The sequence below is a fragment of the Coenobita brevimanus genome, chromosome 92 (assembly GCF_032717465.1).
Source record: "Coenobita brevimanus isolate Jiangsu-jjx chromosome 92, ASM3271746v2, whole genome shotgun sequence".
In the NCBI taxonomy this organism is placed as follows: domain Eukaryota; kingdom Metazoa; phylum Arthropoda; class Malacostraca; order Decapoda; family Coenobitidae; genus Coenobita; species Coenobita brevimanus.
Window position 1 is genome coordinate 12,255,889 of NC_137045.1, and position 23,152 is coordinate 12,279,040.

The 23,152-nt window shown below is 41.1% G+C and overlaps 1 protein-coding gene across 1 annotated transcript; it reads right to left on the reverse strand.

The window, feature by feature from the left end:
* Positions 1–7,669: 7,669 nt before the first annotated feature.
* Positions 7,670–19,275, reverse strand: LOC145412080 (beta-1,4-mannosyl-glycoprotein 4-beta-N-acetylglucosaminyltransferase-like). The gene is made up of 3 exons (XM_080281998.1): positions 17,591–19,275; positions 12,263–12,379; positions 7,670–7,826 (listed from the first exon to the last, which is right to left on the reverse strand). Exons 1-3 carry the CDS (start codon positions 19,273–19,275, stop codon positions 7,670–7,672), a joined length of 1,959 nt encoding a protein of 652 aa, XP_080138124.1.
* Positions 19,276–23,152: the final 3,877 nt, after the last annotated feature.

The following is a 23,152-nucleotide window of genomic DNA, read 5'->3' on the forward strand; positions in this document are numbered from 1 at the left end:
ATTAGGATTTATTTTTACAATACGAAGTAGGAGCCATGATAAAGTTCTGCACTGTTTTCAAAGCATGCTTATATTTTGCGCTGTCTTTTCAATAATGTTCATCTCTTTAATAAGATTTCTGTTTGCCGAAGAATCAAGAATCACGAGAAGATTCCCTACTCTGTTTTCGATAATTTTACTTCTATAGTTAAGATTTGTTTCTGCAAGAGGAACAAGAGGCGTGGGAATACTCTGCACTTTCCTGTCTATCCCCTTCCTGTTAAAACAATTCTTAGCCACGAACGGGACTTGTAAGGATGTTTTTTCTTTCCCTTTTTTTTCTTTTTTCTTTTTTTTCGTCAGCTTTGAAGTCCGTGCCATCCCCAGAAACCATGTCACGTCACAGGGCACGGATCAGCAGCGTTTTGTGGACCCTCGGTATTTCCATTGTATTTGCGTTTGTTGTCAGGGAGACGTATTTGCGTTGGACCCTTCGCACCCCTTCCCCTGCGGCGATTTATTTTTGCACACTGCACCCTAATGTTGTTGTGTCTGTCGTGTATAGCGCTTTAGTATCTACACTGTTTGCATCAGGAGCATTAAAAAAATGTCAAGGTACAATAGGCAAAGTATATTGTTGAAGAAGAGGTGCTATGCAATTTCGTAGGCTAGCGAGAAACCATTAGGATATGTGGACACTGATCTTACACTGACTCTTCCTTTTGCTTTTTGCAACGTTTTGTTTAATATGACTGATATTCTTTTGGTATTACGCCATCATGAACACCTAAAATCCCTTAATCAGAAAGTCCCCACTAAACTGAATATAATCCTCGGGCATCAGACACGACTGAATTCATATTGTTGGGATTAATTTATATAGAATTATGATATTTCAGCGTCTGATTGAAGTAGTAAAATAACATACACGTATACAGTATTCAGGATCACTGGAAAATTATGACAGAACGGTTTACTACATTCTTTTCAGTAGTATAAATGTCAAACATACATACCGGTATATACAGAAAAGGAACAAAGCTGAAAACAATCTCGAGAGTGTGACAGTAACTTTGATCCAGAGACCATGTGAGTTTCGTGATAAGAAGGAAGTAACATTATCCTGACGTGGTAGAAAGGAATTTGGAGACGGCGGTGATCCAATCTAGCAACAGTAAGTCAGTGAAAGTCTGAGTAAGCTACTGTAAGTCCACCATCAATACCCTCTTCATTCAGAAACAACTCACCGTGCCAGACACTTCCCAAACCTTGAATCAGTGAATGGATACGTGTCCCTTTCCACCGGATGTTCTGATGATGGTTTTTTGACAGCGTACATTGCTTTTCACTCAATACTCTGGTGACAGTATTTGGATACATCATCATCATCATCATCATCATTCTCTGCTAAATCAACGCATGACAAAGCCCTCTATCAACTGCCTCCACTTAGACTTATTAGCTGATGGTTTGCTTCCCCCAGTCCATTGTAAACTTATCCTTCTCGTATAATATTGTCGGTGCATAGCTGGGGCTGCCTCATTGGGCCCTGATAGCCAAGTTCCACGGTAATAAGTCGAGACGGGGTTAAGGCTAGGATGTTTTGAGGTTATCATAGATTCACACACACACACACACACACACACACACACACACACACACACACACACACACACACACACACACACACACACACACACACACACACACACACACACACACACACACACACACACAATCCCTTCGTTACGGGGGAGAAATCGTGTGTCGGGAGCGAGGATAGAATGAAATTATATAATGGGGACAGACGTATCGTTTCAATTTCCCCCCTTCTTTGTTCTTCGCTTGTTTTCATCTTGGGGAACCAGACCAGTCACACAGCTTGAATACTTAGTAATGGTGGCGTGAAATTTGATGTGTTTAGATGTAGGAATGAGTCTCCTTGGTTAGTAGTCAAGTTTATCCTCCAGTCTGACTACATTTGGCCATTAACTGGACTGGAAGAGGTTAGGGATCTTTCCCGCACAGGATCAGACGTACTACCGGAGAAATGCAGGTTTACCCTAAGTTGAATGAAATCGTCAGGCGGTATCAGGAATTATAATGAAAAAAATCGTTGTATTCAAGGACTTAACCTCTCCAGTACGGAACGCAGTTCCAGTTTTATTCTTGATATCTCTAGACGATTTTATTACGCTCAGAGAATGGAAACACGGAGGAAAGAAGGAAAAATAAGGTGGGAGAAGGGAAAGGGGGAGGGGGTGGGCAAAGAGGGAGGGAAACCAAAAAATATTAGCCAGAAAAGAACGTGAAGAAAGATAGCTGTAGTAGGAATGAAGAGAAGGAAAAAACAAAATGACAGGAAAGGAAGAGTCGAGGTGGAGTAAGGGAAGGAAGGGGAAGATGTAATGAAGACTATATGTAACCCTTTCAGTTCGAAACAAAAAATCCCCCTTAAGATGAGAAAAATTGACTAAGGATGCTAAGAATAAAGGAAAAAACAGTGTCACTTCAGGATGGGTTAAGCGTTGTTTTTCTTCCCACAGAAATTCATTAATCACCGGGGAAAGCCTGATGGACAAAGAAATATTTACATGACCTCAAGTTCTCCCCTTCAGGCACAGAACGTCATTTTTGTTTTGTTCTTACCAGTTCCTGACAGTTTTATTTGGCTGGGGAGATACGTTTCGAAATGCAGTAGTCAGATGAAGTTGTGTCCCGAGGCATATGATGAAGGTAGTTCTTGAATAAAATGGTCTGAATCTTACCTCACCCCATCTTTAGGAGAGAAAAAAGTTCATGATGATGATGATGATGATGATGATGATGAGCAGAAATAATATAAGAAACGACCGTGTTGCTGGTGAAGTTGTGTCCCGAGGCATATCTAAACGTAAACCCAGTGCACTACAGGCTGAAGTTGCCCTTTTCCTGCAGTCCACCATCCTCCTTTCTGGAGATTGGGAGAGAGTAGAGGGACGTTTGTTGTTGTTGTTGTTGATGCTGTTGCTGTTGTTGTTGATGCTGTTGCTGTTGTTGTTTTGTTGCAATTATTGTAATTATTGTTATTGCTATTGTTGTTGTTGTTGTTGTTGTTGCTCAGCTCCGATCAAAGGAACGTTTATACTGTATAGCCGGACAGTGGAGTCATCCAGTTATATCGGTGCCACCGCGTGGAGGCATCCCTCTCCAGCACCCGTCCTCGAAATGAAAGGATCAGATGTGGTTAATATTCCCACAAAATAGCGGGCTTCAGCCGGAAAACCCCTGATGGACGTAGAAATAATGACATTACGTCATTTTAATGGAGCCATCACCAACACTGACGCCGATTACTGCTCAAAGCACCGGCAATATTTTCGTGTATTTTTAATGTTTTTGCCGCTGTGGGGACACCGTAACAACATGATTCACATTAATCTTTTATCACCGGTGTCACTGTATCTTTTGATCCTCGCTAGATACGCAGTAAAGTCAATATGTAATAGTATTGTTTTGGGGGGGTGTCAGCTGTGGAATCGTGTTCACTTATTGTTGTGAGCCAGTAGACAACAGTGGATCAGCTTTTTTATTTTAACTACGGGCCTGGCTCTGGTAGGGTTTGAGAATTTTGTAACACCTCTTCCTTGGTGATTTTGTTGGTCGATTACACCTTCATATCCTGTTGTGTATTACTGATGTAGACAGGAAAGAGATAGCGACAACAAGCAAGGGGATCTTGAAGGTGTACTAGTAAAGAGCTATCGACAACAAGCAAGAGGATCATGAAGACTTACTAAGCAGTATGGGAGGATTAGAAAGACGTGCTAACCTATCTTTTACGCCAACGAGAGCATGGCTCTGCTGTACAGTCGGGATCGAAAGTTCTGTCGCCTCTCGTGGCATTCTCTCCATGGACTTGATAAAACCGTGTGGTGAACCTGCAGGAAACAACGCGTATGACATTGACCAGGGTCCAAGTGAAATCATCGGTGTCGTTTGCTGTGGATTTACAAGACTATACTGCCTTTTTGCTAACTTGGCCTAAAATTTGCCATCTCTCCATCTTGAATGCTGAGTTGTAGCAAGAATTTAGCACTTGAATATGGTGCTAGTCGTGAAGAATTAAAATGAATAGGATGTTGAGCCAGAGCACTGTTTTTTTTTTTTTTTCCTTGCCACTAAGCTACGTGGAATAAGCTGCAAAAGGCAAAAATCTGGGCCAAGTTAGAATAAAAAATGAGTACAATTTTCGAAGTTCATGGAGGAAAAAACAGGACATGTGACAGGATTTTTGATAGCGACTGTACATCATAATTTCCTGTATGGTAATGGCAACATTTTGTAAACTTTCTTAATTGTAGAGATACGTCACAAGAAGCTTAGTTTCAGTATGCAGGTGTTCTGTTTAAATAGTGTGTTTCTTCCGTTTCACCTTTGTAGACTACCATACAACGAAGGAAATATCTATACATTATTTTTTGATTCTGAGAATGTAAAGGCAATGAAATATCAGTACATTGCATTTTGAGTCTGAGAATGTAAAAACTAACGCAATATCTGTACATTGTTTTATTGAGTCAGAGAGTGTAAAAACAACGCAATATCTGTACATTGTTTTTCGAGTCTGAGAATGTAACAAAATTATAGTGTATATCAACTGTCAATTATAATAAGGACGAGATATTGAACTGTTGTGAAATTTGTGTGTTCAGAGATACACCTTACTACCTGATCCAACATCCACTCTTAGATGACATAAGCCTTAGTGCATATTCTGCAGTATACTGTACTCGGCTTTTCAGGTACGTGTTTGCTCATTATACTCATACATACATACATAACATGCATACATATAATCATACAAATACGCAAAACAGGAGGTGTAACTTAGGCGTAGTGTATATGTGTGAACAAATAGAAGTGTGCCTGCTTCAGCGAATGAATAACAATAACAAAATCAATAACATAACAACAACAACAACAACAGTAATAATAATGATAATAATAATAATAATAATAATAATACCAATAATAAAAATAATAATAATTCCATTTATGTTACTGAAAAAACACACTTAGGAACATCCGTGTATATTCCCTCTGGTGTTCAAATAAATTAATTAAAAATCAAACACTTGCTACCATCACTAATATGCAGAGCTTGTTCACAGTCAGGTCAATAGCACCTTATTCCATGTACTTTAATTTCCAGTGGCTCTTTAAACTGAGTCGTATAAACATGACCTCAGGATAAGGGCGGTCACTATGCTTGCTGTCCGCTTCTCGTATGATTTACTTTACCCTTCAGTTGTGTGACCTGGATGTCTGGAGTGGCAAGTTTCTCGGTGCCAGTGTAAATATATTCAGTCTGTTCCATTAGTCACTCTAGTTTTATTTTAATACATGACATTTGATTTACTCAGCTGAATGGCAGTATAAATCACTCTACCCTCTGTATCTATCTGCTTTAACTGTAACAGTCCATGTTAGGTTCACCGCAGGACCGGACCTTATCAGATGGTGAATGACAGCCATAATCTGCCATTCCCTGTGCTGGCAAAGTATGAACTTCTAATGATCAGTTAGCCACCTGATACCTCACTTTAGAACGCAGTTGTTGCAATAACTCCAAGCATGAAATAACCGGAACTAAGGGATATATATACAGCTTTTGTTTCCATTTTTAAAAATGTAATCTGCTGTTTTGGTTTGTACATGCTTTTCAGAATCTGCATGAGCGTAAATTCCGCAGTTTGTTCATGCTGTTCCAGGAATACAGACTCGGCATGTGACATAATATTTAGCTTAGCTGGTGTAATAACTGCGGCGTCTGCAAATCTCTGCATTTGTGTGCAGCTCTTTTCTTAAGTATAACCTTCTAAAAGATACATTGGGAATATAGTTTAGGATCATAAAAAAGCCCTACAGGTTCCTCCTAGCCCATGACAAACGACTGAAAATGGAGTCCCAACAGCGATGGCCCGAGGAGTATATGATTGGAGGGGGGGGGGTAAGGACAATTTTGACCAAGTTGGTCCGTGCGGCGTTACGGTTTGACAAACTACATAGGTACGAGTATCATAAACCAAGTTTATGACAAAGTAATTTTCATTGTTACTTGTACTGAAGTAAAGCCACCTGAACTTGGACCCAAGCTTGAATTACAGTTGACAAGAAAATAGACACCATGTAAATTATTTAGTAGCCTAATTAAACTAATTGACCCAGTCATGACATTTGGAGTTATTTATGACGACTAGTTGCAGGAGTGCATTCTGATTTGCCTCCCACCTCCCCCCCCCACACACACTCCCCCCGCCACCGCTCTATGGGTGAAGGGGGTCCAGGTCTGGTTACCTTGATTACTATGGTACTTGATTTTGGCTAAAGACTGCTCTTCTGACAGGAGGAAACTAGGGTATTTTGTATTTTGTCCTCCAAAATATATGTTTACAAAAAACTTATGTAAAAAAAATATTTTGTCCTCCCGGAGACCTCTCCATTTATGTAAAAAAAAAAAAAAAAAAAAATCCACTCTCCACTTTTCACCAACTCAGATACAAACATTGGGAGGTAACCCCGCCCTCCCCGGCGCTCGGGCCATCCCTGAGTCTCATGTAACATCAGTTCTCAGTTTAGCTTTTCAATTATCGGCTTCTTCTCAGTATTATTCGTTCTGTACACATCATAATCACAGTCACAATGCCACGATGTGTTGTCACTATCATTTCAACACCAACATTTTTTCATCAATTGGCCTTTTGTTTGTAAAATACGTAATAATCGCCACTTCAGTATGGTTCATCGTGTTGTCAGGATTAACCTAATTCAGCATCATGATTATTTTTCTAGTCCTGTTTTTCAAGTCCTATTTTTCTAGTTCCGTTCCAGACATTAATAATTTCCACATCGATATGGTTCTTCATATTTTCATGTTTAAGTAAATTCCTCATCATCATTATTTCTCCAGTGTTGCTTCTCAGGCCAAAACACATAATTTTCTGTGTTCAGCCAGCGAGTCAGCTTGGCAAACACTTAACTGGTTTGGCATCCATGAATCTGTCCTCCTCGACCTCGACCCAGAACCCGGCACCCTCACTCACCAATTCCTTCTTCCGGTCTCAACTCAGCAAACCCGATTTTTGCAGCGCGAACCGGAGTCTCCAATTGTGAGAGAGCGACGGAGTATTAGTTTTTTAGCGATTTTTGTGGGTACGGTACACAGGGAAATGCAGTAAGGCTTCGCGGTGTCACAGAATTATCGTATTAAGTGAACATGTAGAGTTAGATTTCCACTCAGTTCATACATTTTAGCTAGGCATAGATTTTCGGCTACTTGCAACTTAATTCCCATTGCCCAGTAAGAGAATGACACAGTTTTGTGGCTCTGCATACTTTTTTGTGACTAGCATCGTATGCTATTGCGGATCTCGTGTCACAGCACGGTATTGATGATGGAGAGATGGCCGTTTTAAGCCTATTTAAGGTGCACAGAGTACAGTGGAAGTTTATCTCTCACATTGTTGCTCTCATGAATGGATGAGTCCTGAGTAGTATTGTGGCAGTTTCTCTCTCTCTCTCTCTCTCTCTCTCTCTCTCTCTCTCATTATATTTATCACAAAAACCCTATCACTTGAATGTGTTTTTTACGTCACTAAGAGAGGATAACACCGATGGATGGATGGATGGATGGATGGATGGATGAGCTCTAAGGCGGCATCCAGGGTCGGTTGAGGTTGAGTGGATGGTCTGGATGGAAGAGGATGGACCGGTACAGGTGGGGGTGGTCCAGGAGGTAGCGGGGGGCGTAGTAGGGGTCCTCCTGCCTCCTCACAGCCATGAACCGCTTGGTGTCATCGAACCAGCTGGGGAGAGAGTGACAGTGATGAGTGAGGGATAGAGTGGATTAAGGATGTGCATTGGTTATTATTATTATTATTATTATTATTATTATTATTATTATTATTATGAGTTAGTGAGGAAATGAGGGAGAGAGAAGAGTGAATTATAGGAAAAAGTTATGAGACTGAAGAAGTAACTGAAAGGAGACTGAGAAAGATGATGTGTGAGTTAGTGAAGATTTTTTTAAAAAGTCGGACCGCGGAAAACAGATCGGTAAAAGAAGATGCTAAAAGTTAGTGATGAAGGAAAGAACACAGGATTGGAGGGGCGAGTGGGTGCGGTGGAAAATGTGAAAGTTAGAGAATGGAGAGAAAGATTTGAGGATTAGAGGATGGAGGGGATAAAGCAGAGGACGTGACAGGTAGTGAGGAATGGAGAAAGTACTGAGACTGATTAACTGATTGTGAGTTACTGAAGAGAGAAGAGAATTTAGGAAGGATGGAAGGAGGAGAGAGCAAAGATGTAATTTTTGAAGAAAGGAGAGAGCTACGAACTGGTGAATAAGGAAAAGATAAAGAAAGTACGAGTCAGTAAAGAAGGAACGAACTCAGGACAGGTGGAGTAGCCATGGAGAAGGTGAAGAAAATTTGAGGATTTGTGAGCTAGAAAAATACGAAACAGTGATGGGACGAATGGATGCTAAAGTGAAGAATGAGTAATTGTATAACCAAATACAGTCAACCAAAAAAGTATCAGCCCCTTTATTGTACTTATTCCGAAACATAGACGAGGCATTGTGATATATGGAGCCCCTCTGATTATAAGTGCAAATCCTTGGTGATGAGTAGAACTCGAAATTCCATAAAACTTCACATTTACTTTTTGAGGCATCCCATTAATATTTTCATTTGTATCTAAAGAACTCGCTTATTTTCACATTTATCAAATCCGAACAGGTGCGCTAGTTTTATTTATTTATTTATTCATTTATGTATTTTTATCTATTTTTGACTACATGATAGAAGGTAACAGTGGATATGGAAGTGACTGGAGGAAAACAAGTGGAAGAAAAGCAGGAGTAGACTCAGTGATCTTTGCTGCAGTAATGATAGGATAACTCTTCTCTAAAAATACGAGAAAAATATGAAAAGAGCCAAGTTTGGGGTATACTTGAGTAAAGTGACATTTGGGAAGTAGTGGATGAAAAAGAGAGGCTGTAGGAACAATGAGGGAAAGTAAGTGAGAGAAGGAAGACGAGGGGTAGGAAAACAATAAAAACAGAAGCAGGATTCCCAAGCTGAATGAGAGACTGGAGAAGTATGAGAAGTGTGACAAGGTAAATTTGAATGATGAGACAGAGAGAGAGAGAGAGAGAGAGAGAGAGAGAGAGTAGGTAAGGGTGGGTTGGGGGGGGGCAAGGAATGATAGAAATAGAAACAGGACTTCAAGCTGAGTGATGAAAGAGTGGGGAAGAAAGGGTGGAGGTCTTAAGTAATGGTAGGGAGATGGCCTAGTGGTGATATGAAGAGGTGTGTGGAGCCATCTGTAGAACCGTTGGGACTCAGGGAACGGAGTGCGTAATCGATGCTAAGAATCGGATACAAAATAACAGAGAAAGAAGAAGATGATGATGGTGATGGTGAAGGAAGAAAGAAAATATATTATGAAAAGGTGGTTGAAAAGTTCCCGTAGAAAGGGGGAAAAGTTGAAAGGGGCTCAAGCCTAAACTGTACAGTGTACACCCATCACATAGCATCATTAATCACTACTAATCCACTGCACAACAATGGATTCCCGTATTTTCCACCGCTCACATCTTTTTACCTCTTTCATTTCAGATGCCGTCCCATCATCAGACTTCGTCCGATCGGTGAGTGTTAAGACTGTAACTCTCTTCTCTTTTCGTAGCTTATTTATTTACTTATTCTACAAAGGGCAGTCTTGCTCGTTTCATAATTCTTTCCTGAGCGCTGTACATCAACGGTTGAAAACGCCTATCCTGATTTGTATGCGTATTCATCCACGGAACCCGCAACATACCACAATCTAAAGTTTTTCTTGTTTAGTTGTAAATTTAAGAACATAAGTTTGGTGTCATTTTCACACTTCTGAATTGTTTACGTTGTCGCTTGCTAAGGAATCACAGGGCTGGCATTTCTACTGAAGGTGTTGATATAAAGGTGTGCGACCTGCGAGCGACAGAAAATAGTAGTTTACTTATTTGTAGGGTAGACTGAAGTATATAGGTGCGGTGTGTCAGGTAGAAAATTTCTTCTCTGTCCACAAAGACTGTCTAGGTGGAAATAATGCGATATATGGTTCGTGCTTTATTAACTGCTGTTTTAGTGAACACACGAGCCAGTTATGTTAATCCAGCTACTCCTATATGATTTCTGTTCGCTGGCCCTTTTAAATCCACACATCATTTCCTGCATTCTTCCCCAGGCGGGCGTTTTCTTGTGTTATGTTGTCTTGGCTGGGTTTCAGGTTTCTGACTCACAAGGAAAACTAGGAAATACACACTGACCCTAAACCTCCAACCAGATAGGAAATTTACTGCTCACTGTGCTTGTGTGTCTGCATGTCTTTCATTTTATTTCTTCTCTGTCTGTCTGTCTGTCTGTCTGTCTCTCTCTCTCTCTCTCTCTCTCTCTCTCTCTCTCTCTCTCTCTCTCTCTCTCTCTCTCTCTCTCTCTCTCCAGCTTCGTTCTTCCTCTTCAATTGTTTTCGCTTTCTCATTATTTGCTTACTATATCATTTTACACATCATTTCCTTCTACTGCTCTCTCTCTCTCTCTCTCTCTCTCTCTGAGAGAGCCTTCTGCTGTGCTATCCTTTTCTCCTGCTTCTATAATTATAGCACTGTATTAGTATTAATGCCGGACCGCCTCGTAGGGACCGTAAGGTCTGTGTGGTCTGTGTATCTCTCTCTCTCTCTCTCTCTCTCTCTCTCTCTCTCTCTCTCATTTTGTCTGACATACCGAAAGCATAGATTGAATATTTATATCTGCCCTGACCACTGATAAAAGATATTATGTATTCATGTGCAGAGTTAATTGTTTTGAACATCCCTGTTGTTCACCGGAAATATCAATGGTTCAACTGTTATCTTACTTCGTGATGCAGAAATTCAGTTTGCAAGTAATTATGCAAAACGCTTGTAATAAAAACATGCTTCTCATATGGAGTTACTTAGGTTATTAGCATCGCCCTTGTTTACGTGGAGTAGTTGCTTTGGTGAGTTTTCATTTTTTTTTTTTTTAGTAGACTTTATCAGTAATTCCTACGTTTATTTTTTAGAGTTCAGAGTCAAAATATCGTTAGCTTCACATTCTTCACCTGATCTATTTACTTCGTTATCTTTGTTGAAGCCTTATTTATTAATTTATTTATTTATTCATTACTGTTACATGATGAACTCCCTCTATTATCACTTCTCCCGATTAAAACTGCCCCCCCCCCCTTTTTTTTTTATACAAGTTAGTATCCCTATTATGTGTCTCGTCTCCCCTTTTATCTCTAATTCTTATCACAGCGTTTATGACTCAGATCTTTTATTGTTTTTTTTATTACTCCCCTCTTTATTACTCTTATCATTACTTTTTATTACTGTCTCTTGTCTGTCATGTTTTCTTTTCCTTTGTTGTTGTAGGGGAGAGGGTAGTGTTGAAATATTATAGATTATACGAATCACGAAAGACAGAGTGCGTGAAGGGAGTGATTTGGAGCGGTGGGTGTGTATATTAACTGGTAAATAAGGCATATGGTATGGAAGTTACGTAATAAGTGCTTTTCAGATAAGTGCGGCACATTAAGGTGGTTTTGGTTATATGGTATGACTGGAGAAAGGAGAACAATCTGTGTGTGTGTGTGTGTGTGTGTGTGTGTGTGTGTGTGTGTGTGTGTGTGTTGCAGTCACAAAGATTTATTATTATGATATCGTGTCAGACAGGAAATAAGACTGTTAACAGATGAATATGGTCTAATAGCATATTGAAAGGTAAGTTCTGCATGTAAATTTAATAAGTGTGCTTATTGGGCCGAATGTGCCACCGAGCATAACTAAATCATGTACAGAATATGATTTTTTTTAAAGATAAGCTGTGCAAGCATACGTATATATAAAGATAAGAACAAAATAATATGCATGGAACCTGAATATACAAGCTGGCTCATATAAAACACTCCTCTTCCACTCCTCCAGGTGCTTTGTCGTGTGTTGTGGGGACGGCTTAGTCAACGTTATCAGTGTTTAACATGGGTGGTTTATTCATTTCTTACTCCCACTATGACACCCACGCCCACAGGAACAGACTGAGCCGTCCCCGCAGCACGTTAAATGATAAGAGGTGTCTAGTGGAGCGCTATTTACAGGCCACCCATGTATGCCTTGCTAAAATTCAGAGCGCTTGTATATCCCTGATGTAACAATAAATCTGAAGCCTGGCAAGCGACTTACATGCCGTGCCTGATCCTGGAGGCAATGTATGAGAGGTTCCTTTTCTCCGGAAAGTTCCCCCAGCGCGGCACATCGTTAGCCTGGGCGGAGTCCATCTTGAGCACTATGTTCTCAGGGCTGCAGGCACACAGGGGGTTAGATTAGTTTAAATTACCAAATTAGCTCAGGCTGCTTGCATTCATGGGATCAGATCACTGTACGAGTTTATTTCAGTCTACAATGCTAGTTCAGCTGACTACATTCGGAATTAGTATTTTGCACGTACCGACTCCTGTGGAAGTAGTTTATCTGTACTAATGGAACAAGTTCAGTTTGTGGGATTAAATCGGTCAACCAACACACGGAAATAGTTCAGTCTGCCTGAATGTACAGAATTTAGTCTGCCTGGATTAGTTTAGTCATGAGAATTAACGTAACCCATCTGCACACGGAATCGGTTCAGTCTACCTGCATGCGCAGGTTTAAAAGTCGCATTGTCTACCGGCAGTCCCGACTTTATCTTGATGTTCTTTAATCATAATGTAGCATCACACGGTAGGAACACTTGGCCCCTTGTATCTGACTATCTTTCTATCTATATCGGTCAGTCTATCTAGCAATATCTATCTATCTGTCTATATTTATCTATATTAGATAGATAGATAGATAGACAGATATATTTACACTCGATGCTTAAATACATTTAACCTGTATCAGTCACAGATGAACATGAATGTTAGCTTGGTTAAGTAAATACATATACTGTATATATATATATATATATATATATATATATATATATATATATATATATACTGTATATATATATATATATATATATATATATATATATACACACAGTATATATACCTATTTCAGTTCATCATCATCATCATCATCATCATCATCATCATCATCCCACTAACAAGTGAGGCAAGTCAATCCGGAATTAAGAGATAGACAGCACAATAACGAAGGAATTATAATCAGAGAGCCAAGTAGAATGGGACATGATATCCACAGACTCACCATTCAAGCCTTCGAAAAATAATATCAGATCCATACCACAGTCACACTAACTCCACCTAACATGTATTTATTTTCTCCTCCAGGCTGGAGAAGCAAGCACGTTACGATAATCGACCTGTGTAAGTGATGGTGTGTTTGTGAGGTGGTGCGTGGCTTGGGTTGCGTGCATGTTTCCAGTTTCAGCTAGCAAGGAATTTCTCAGATTGCTTTATTTTGCTCAGCTTGCTGCTTCTCACTGTATATATGGCATGGAAGGATGGATTTTTAGGTTGTTCGAAAAAGAGTGGCGTCCTTGCTGATCGTTCAAGCACAAAAGTTCGTTCTTTAGTAATAGCTAAGTTGAGTAAAAATCGTCTGGTGTTAGTATGAAGTAGAAAAGACGTCACAGAATTCAGGGGGGTTATATCTTGCGAGAAAATGTGTTGCTCCGTCCTGGTCTGGGCCAGTGGTGTTTCGTCAGTCACAAATCCCGTCATCACACTGAAAACGAGCATTCTTTAGACCCTGGCAACGAGGGAACGGCGGTCAGCGGTCGGACCAGCGGTCACACGCGAATCTTTATGGTCCCTGACATTCCGTTTCGTCTGGTATGTAAAGATTTCCATTGCAAGCGCAGACATCAGTGTTTTTTCGGGACTGTAACCAGATGCATGGCGTACTGTGAAAGTTATTATGACACAAGTATTTCTGCAATTAGTGAAAACAGTTGCTCTTTAAATATACGTTATGTAATATGTTGTGTGAGATGCAGGTATAGCTGAACTTTCTGCCGTACGTGGCAGACTTAACTCTCAACGCATTCTGAAGATCAAAAGGGTAATCTCTGGGGAGTGGAGTTTCTTGGGTTATACATACGCTTCATTGATGAAAGAACATTGCTAGACCAAAGATGCTTAAAAAATGATTAAGAGTGTAATTTTGGAAAGCTATCTCCGGTTGTGCTACTAACTAATAATAGTATTTCCTAACACTGTCTCGTTGCCGGGATATAATTTTGTTTCTATGAGTTAAGAGTCCCACCACACTGTTTTTAATGTCTCTGTATCATTCATTGCCGGAAGTCTATTCCCTGAATCGTTTCTCATCATTACTTCCAATTTTTGTCAGGTCGCCATCAATCATGTACTCCTCCAATCCATCTTTCCACCTCATTCTCAGTCTTTCCCCCTTCATAAACTCCGTTATCAACTCCTCTAATCGCTCTTTCTGTTAACCATTCATCCTTCAAACGTTCCATATGACCAACCCATCACAATAAATTCACCTTAAACACACCCATTACGTCCACCTCCATTCCGGTTCGTCACCACACTCACTCATTTGCTCGCCTATTTCTCGGGTAACTCTAAATTCACATGCATTCCTCTGGAAACTCATCCATACCACCCTCAATTTGCACTTCTGTCACTGTAATACTGCCCACGTTTCTCTCTTGCAATTCAGCCTTCACTCCAACGCACTGCCATTTAGGGATATCTCTATTTCTAGCCCCACATTCCTACCCCGGGTCTCTGCCTTTATAGACCCCGCCACTCCTTACCCTGATTGACTCTTATTTTCTCTTCTCCACTTTCTCATCTACCTTGATAAATATACTTCCCAGATATTTAGATTTTTCGCATAGACCATCATACCATCATCCAGGGATATCTTATTTTTAGACTTACGAGTACGTTCCTTCCATTACTCTTGGGTCTCAGATACACTGTCAGTCTCCTACCGTACTGAACTAATTGCTCATCTCCACTTTCTCGTCTACTTTGCCATCCCTGCTAAACTCATTTCTCAGATACTGTACTTAGATTGTCTCACACGCTCCAGCACACCATTCTTGGATCAGTTTTATTTCCAGTCCCATATTTTTACGCCAACTAGTGCCTTTCGATACCCATGCCACTTCCCTATCCTGCTGGACCTTCTCCACTTCTTCCCGTACCCTACCATGTGGATATTTGATTTTTTTTTTTGACACATACTATTGCAACATCATTCACCTTTTCGAAACACCTAATATCGGTAGTTATGTTATACACCCTAAATATATATACTGTTTCCTACAGTCACTCTAAAATTTCATCGCTTGCACACTTTTCCAAGTTCGCGTATCAGTCTCCATAGCTTCCATTCCTTACCCCATACAATGCAGTCCATTTCAGGCTGGTCTCTCCTGCCCATACATCTCATCTAGACCTTTCCATTTACTTTATGTATGGATATTCGTAAAACTGAAAGCTTAAAGGGATATCACAAATGCCATTTTCAAACATATTCGCCATATGCACACTGTATTTCTTTTCCCCACACCTTATATTCTGAGTATATATGCCAGTCTCTGCTCAACCATAAATCTTTTTCATATCAAGTAACGCCGGGTAAAACTTCTTACTCTTTTTTGAACAACTCTCATCCAAGTTTCTCAGGGTAAAAATCTTGTCCACCTACCATCCCCTCCTCCTGAACCCGCCCTGTTTTTCTCCACTGCCCTCTAAATTTGTAGGTGTTGGTCACAATATTCACTTGAACAGAGTACTAGAATAATATATAGCTAGTTTAATAAGGACCTAGGAAATATAGTTCGTTGATGTTTAAGAATGTCGGCAACAAAATGCACCTGAGTTAATCTATCCATAACCTTTCTCAATTTATCAACATATTAAGCACTTGCTTGTCTCACTGAGCAGACTAATAATCATGTGGTTTCTCAAGTTGGGGTTTGTTTCATCATCTTGAAAAATAGTACACTTTAACCTTTTCCAGACCACCTGACATTCTTCCCTTCCCTAATGCAGTTTCCCGAATCGTAAGTAACAAAATGTCGCGTTGTTCATCAGGTTGAAAAATAGCACACTTTAACCTTTTTCCAGTCACCTGACATTCTTCCTTGCCTCATTTCAATTCCCAAACTCGTTAGTAACCAGTCCACCTCCATCTCTCACCCGCACTTTAGCCGTTCATCATATCTCACCCACTCAAAGAACTTCCCCTAACTGCGACTTCAAGACTGTCATCATTCCTCACATCAATCATAATCTGTCCTCTCTCATTCCTCTCGCCTGCACTCCTGTCATTTCCAAAAGCGTTATCACATCCTTCTTTCCACTATTCACGGTCGGCAGTTCGTTAGAATATCCCCTTCATTTTTAACATACTGTACTGTACAGTACTTCCGCGTTTTGCACCACAATGTTTTAACGCAAGTCTTTTTTTTCCTTTTTATCATCTCATATCAACTTCTTCCATTTTCCTTCACCTGGAATATTCCTTTGTTTTCTTCCCGGTCTTTAATTAACTTCCTTCTAGATTCCTCAGTTTCCCTAATTTTTTTTTTTTCTGTCTGTTTTCATTTACTGCATCCTATACGCCTTTATTCTTCTGTCCTGAACCTTTAATCTCCCCCTCCTCTTCCTCCGCCTTCTCTCCTCCTCCTCCTCCTGACTCTGCATACTTTGTCTTCAATCTTCGTCTCACGTATTTAATTTTTTTTTTATTTTCTTCTTGCAGGTTTTCAATTCTTGCAGCTAGATTACCCTCATTTTCCTAATATCTCTGCTTTTATGCCTCAATTATATCAGAGACTGACATAAGTGCATAATGTTTAAATTGAGTATGATAAAAAGAAAAATAGATTTGATAATCAGAAATATCTCCATGATCATGCTGTACTACTGTGCATTTAATGGTTTTCCGGAAGGTATAACTAATTAATGATCACAAGCAAATGAACCTGCTGTGTCAGTTATCCATGACACAGATATTTAATAAAAATGTTAGTACAGGAGTGTGCAGTAGTGCATGATACTTCAACGTCGGGTGATAAATTAAAGAAGACTTCATACGGCACAACATTCGTTAGTTATTGCTCAAATGATGATAATAACTTGCTTCTTGCTATTTACTAATGTCAGAGAACTGTAAGAAAACTAAAGATTAAATACCTTTTTACCTGTGGCTAACTGAAATGAAAGCTTGAATAAGTGAATGAATGCATCGCTCATGTCGCTGGCAGTGTGTGTGTGTGTGTGTGTGTGTGTGTGTGTGTGTGTGTGTGTGTGTGTGTGTGTGTGTGTGTGTGTGTGTGTGTGTGTGTGTGTGTTTGTGTGTGTGTGTGTGTGTGTGTGTGTGTGTGAGAGAGAGAGAGAGAGAGAGAGAGAGAGAGAGAGAGAGATATTTGTGTTCATGTGTACCTCTCACCTCTCACCTGAAGTACCATGAGCAGTGCCATACAGCGTAGTGTGTGTGTGTGTGTGTGTGTGTGTGTGTGTGTGTGTGTGTGTGTGTGTGTGTGTGTGTGCGTGTGTGTGTCTTTACGTGTCCCCTCACCTGAAGCACCAAGAGCAATGCCACCCAGCGTAGTGTCCGGCAGTCCCCGCCGTCCACTCCTTCACCAGGTGTCCCTTGTTGCGGAACTGCCTCAGCTTGGTGACCAGCTTGTAGTACTGCCACAGCCCCGTCTTGCGGATGTAGAAGGCGTTGTTGAAAAGTACGTCGCGCAGCATGGCTATCGTGGCAGCAGACGACACCACACTCACCGCCTCCCTCGCCCCCTTCAGCAGATTCAACCACGTGTCTTCCGGCGGCTCCATCCAGAAAAACCCGAACACATTCCAGCGAAGGGCGAAGCTGACAGGTTCCGGGTATCCGTCGTAGACCTTCAGGAACGTCAGGATTTCGCGCGTAGGCAGCTCGTCGGCGTCTGAGAGAACGAAGAGATCATCATCGCGAAGCCCCTTTACCAACCGAAGACCTCTGTCTCCCAAATGGAACCTAAGATACGCGTCGGCCATCCAACCATTCTCCCGCGACATTTTTGGGAAGTAGCCTAGACTCACGTACACGATTTTGTCCTGGAACTGAGCGAGGTAGCCCTGACGAAACCTGTTGAGAAAGTTGAAGATTTTGGCGTCTCCGTGAGCCGTGTAGTTGGACTCGGCCACGATAAACACGTCAACCACATCAAACAGTTCGTGCATTCTGGCCTCAAACATGGCGAACTCGTGGTTAACAGGAAGCCCGTTGATTATTCTCCGCGGTGTCTGGCGTGGCGTGAGACGGGTTTTCGGATACTTGTTCATGTACATGCTGAACCAGGCGGCCGCGGGAATGCCACAGTCCGCCCCAAAGTATTCTTCGAGGCAGTGACACGAGGGAGAGGAGGAAGCTTTCGTTCTCTCCACGTCTGTGCCATCGTGGAAGCAAACTCTGTCTCCCACCTCAATGAAATATTCTCTTGTATCGTCGACCAACATATATCCTTTCGGGTTATTTACATCGTAGTCCTTGTATTTATAATTTTCCACCCTATTTTCACTTTTTCTCCTTCTTTCTTTGCTGTATTGTCCATAAACTTCATTCACACTGTTTTCAGTCCTATGTGTATTAATACTGCGATATCCTTTATCATCCTTTGTCCTCTCGCCAATCGTGTCTGTTTTAAAACTATAATATTCTTCATTTTCTTTTGTTCTTTCTCTACTGAAAGGATATCCGACACTGTATTTCACATTTTTACTCGTTTCCCCAAAATTCCTCTCCTCTCTCCCTAAAGAATATCCTGAACTGTATTTTTCCTTTTTAAGAGATTCCATTAAATTGTTTTCCTCTCTCCCTGAAGAGTATCCAGCACTATATTTTTCACCACTGCTAGTTTCTCCTTTCGTTTCCTCTCGCCTTTCGCCAGCCTCTACCTCAAGCCACGTCACGGAGTTCCCATCACTGTGATAAGTTACTAATTCTTCCTGAAATCCTCTTCCCAAGTCTGGATCTTCCTCCTCCTCTTCCTCCATCTCTCTTCTCCCTCCCTTCTGGTTTCCCTGCCGTGGAACTTCACTCTCCTCGTCGTCATTGTTGTTGCTGCTCCTGAAGTTCGTGCTATCCTCCTCCTGAAGTACTTTGTCAGGAGGGGACGAGTTGGGATCAATCTGAGTCCAGGATTGCTTTTGTTGGTGTCTCTGTTTTGTAATGTCCTGTCTCCTTGACTTGGCTTTAATCTGGCTCTCAGCATTCATCTTACCCCCTCCCCCGACAGGCCTCCTTTCCCTCGGGGTCCCTGTGAGGTTGTGTGAATATTTCGTGCTTGTCAAATGTCCTCCTGAAGAAGTAGCAGTTGTGGTGGTGTAGAGGATGACGTACTGACCGAGTCCTCCGGGGACGTCCACTTGAGTATCGATTTCTTCTGTATGTGATTGACACGGTGCCCTAGGTGACGCGACGCACAGCAACGCCAGCAGTATCTGTGAAGTTTTTTTGTATTTTTTAACTCTCTTACCAAAGTACACTATTATGCATAACTAACCCTAATATCAGGTAGGTCAAAGTAAAAACGAAAAGTTAGGACAGCTTTTTGTCTTGCAGTGGACTGCTGACATTTGGAATGGGATGACGCAGGCTAGAGTTGTTGTTTTGTTTGTTGTTGTTGTTGTTGTTTTTGATGATGATGATGATGAGCTCCATTACCAAATTTTCTCACTTGATACTGAAACCTTATTCCACTAACAGCCAGTTTCCTTCACATTCTTCTCAAATAAAATTATGCTTGTCCAGAAAATAAATCAGTCATTTATAGGGTACATAATTATGAATTAAATGCGCTCATTCTGTTAAGAGTGGCTTGTGATTAATATTAATTACTGTCTTTCCATCATTACCAGCTTCCGCACCACCACAACCAATAATAATGATGATGATAATAATAAAATTATTTGTTTCTTTATTGTTGACAGCTACACAGTTTTGTTTGTAGCAAAGCCATTTACCTCCGCGATACGAGGACGGGCGATTAATTTCTTTCTTTATTTATTTTTTGGACCCTCAAACATTTTTCTTCAACTTAGAAAGAGCTCACCTCATCTTTAATTGGGAAGAAATGTATATGTTGATAGTTACGAGAAAGAGCTTTCCTGTTGAAAGGGATAATGAAAGCATTATCTAACCCATCCATTTAGAAAAATCACCACCACTATCACCTCTACCACCACCATATATTGGCCAGCTCATGTTGCTCTTATTGTTAGTCGCGTTTTCTTGCATGGTCTCTTGTTTATTGTGGCAGGCACCTCTGCCCTTCATAATTAACCGATTTCGACCAAACTTGAACACAATGACCAGCCTATGCCCTAGTTGTGTCTGCAAGGTTTTGGTTGCCAGGCAACTCGTTGCCTAGCAACGGCCGAAAAAACGCTTTTTTCGTACTTTTCACATGTTGAGTTGTAGAAACATTACTATTGGAAGTAGAAAGCTTTGACTTCTTTAGATGTAATCTTGAGGCCATTCTCTGTCAGAGGTGTGCCATACATTTTTCCCATCTCTCCTCTAGTTTTCGAGTAGCAACCCTGCGAAGATTTGCCTCAGCGTCCTTAACAACCATTACTGGTTTTCAAAAATGCCCTTTAGTTCCCCAGCGGCTCGATGGAATTAAATGAAAATTTGCATGCTTATAGACATTCACTAGTACTGCAACATTTTATGGAACATCTACTGTATGTGCTAGATTGGCCAGGTCAGGGGTCAAAGATCATCAAATGCGAAAACGGTGAAAATAGCTAAAATCACGACTATGCTTACGCGAAATGCTGAGGCTCCGAAGATTATTAAGCCAGGGCCATGATTCTTGGGTGGAATGTTTCACTGGAGTACCTCCATACAAAAATGACATATAATGTTGAAACTCATTCCCAATCGCTGGCAGTTCCACCTAGAAGTTGTACCTCTGGTGGGCCTATTAGCGAATTTCAAGTTTCCTAGCCCCTCAGTGGGTGGATGGAATCGAATGAAACTTTGTATACGTATAGACGTTAATAAATACCACAAGTGTGCATCATACTGTACATGCATGACCTATATCCGCCAGGTCAGGGGTCAGAGGTCATCAAGTGCAGAAAATATGAAAAGCTCTAAAATTACGACCTTGCTCGCACGAAAAGCTAAGGCTCGAAGATTATTAAGCCAGGGGCATGATTCTTTGGTGGAATTTTGCGCTGGAGTACCTCCATATAGAAGTGATTTTTAGTATAGTCGAAACTCACTTTCGGTCGCTGGCAGCGCCACTTATAATTAATGCAGATGGCCACAATATACAAAAGTCATTTGCGTTCTCAGATCGAATACTGTTCACCACTGTGCAGTGGATGTGGAGCGGTTGCACGGAGGCAGTTGGACAAAACTCAGAATTAAGCCCTTAGATTAAAAAATAATCTTGCCATTACGCAGGACCTTACTCCATTATCAGTCCGTAGGGATGTTGCTTCTTTAGCATCGTTTTATCGATATTTTTACTGTAAGTGCTCTGACGAGCTGGCTTCAATTGTGCCTTCTCTTCACATTTTCTCCCGAAATACTCGGGCAGCTGGGAGCGCCCATGAACTCACACTCTCACCCCCGCAATGCAGAACCTCTGCTTGTCAAAATTCATTAATCCCCAGAACTACTACTCTCTGGAATTCACTTCCTGGGAGTTGGTTCCCACAAACATTTAATCCACTTCAATTTAAATCCAGTTGTTATAAATATTTTATGAATGGAGGATGCCTTTAGGCACATGGACTTATTTTTTTTCCTTTGTTTTTCCTTCCTCCGTTCATTATCTGTAAAAAAAAAAAAAAAAAAAAAAAAAAAAAAAAAAAGCTTCGTGTGGGCCAATGTTTGGTCCACTTAAAGCTGGCCATCGTCACCTACCGGCTTGTTTTATATAATAAGTTACAAAACAACAACATCCAGCTTTGATATAAATACCAAAAATGGTTGTGTTTGTGTATATGTTATTAAATAACATGTGAAGATTGTTTATTAATGTACGCATTGTTAAGGCTCAGTCTTAATTATTGTCTCTGCGGCTGTATGATGAAGTAAAGGATTGATTGATTTATTGATTGATGAATTGATTGACTGACTGACAACAGCAGCCATTATTCCCGCACCATCAAAATCACTCCGGTCCAAGTGCATTACCACCACCACCACCACCACCACTATCACCACACCTTCTTCACTATTACTACTACTATTACTACCACCACCACCACCATCACCACACCTCCTTCACTGTTACTACTACCATTATTTACCATCACCATCACTACCACCACCATCACCACCACCACCACCATCACACCACCACCACCACCACCACCATCACCACCATCATTAGCACCACTGCTACCACATAACCACTACCACCATCACTAGCACCACTACCGCCATATAACCACCACCACCATTATTACCACCAACTCTTACCAAGTGCATTACCACCACCACATCTTTCAACCCTCAGTCACCACCACTCTCCAAGTCCTGCCAACATTACCATCACCACCACAAACGCGGCAAATCACTTACCAAGGCAATTATTCCATCTGTCACGGCTTTCCTCCTCCTCCTCACGGCCTGTACTCGTCGCCACAGCCTGTTTGAGGGGCAGAGGGGCTGTGTTAGTCTGTGTGGCATGTCTTAGTTTTATTTATTTATTTATTTGTTTTTTGATTCAGAGACACATGCAGTATTCACTAAATAACACACACACACACACACACACACACACACACACACACACACACACACACACACACACACACACACACACACACACACACACACACACACACACACACACACACACACACACACACACACACACACACACACACACACACACACACACACACACACACACACACACACACACACACACACACACACACACACACACACACACACCTGCATAACCTTTCGTCCACACAGCCTTCAAACACATTCACATCCATACCCGATCCCAAACACATGCAACTGTATTCTCGTGATTTTTGAGCGTTCTTAGCGCTTCCTCTTTGGCGATTTATTCTGCATGGGACACTTCGAAATTACGTTGTTTAATATTCACATTTTTAA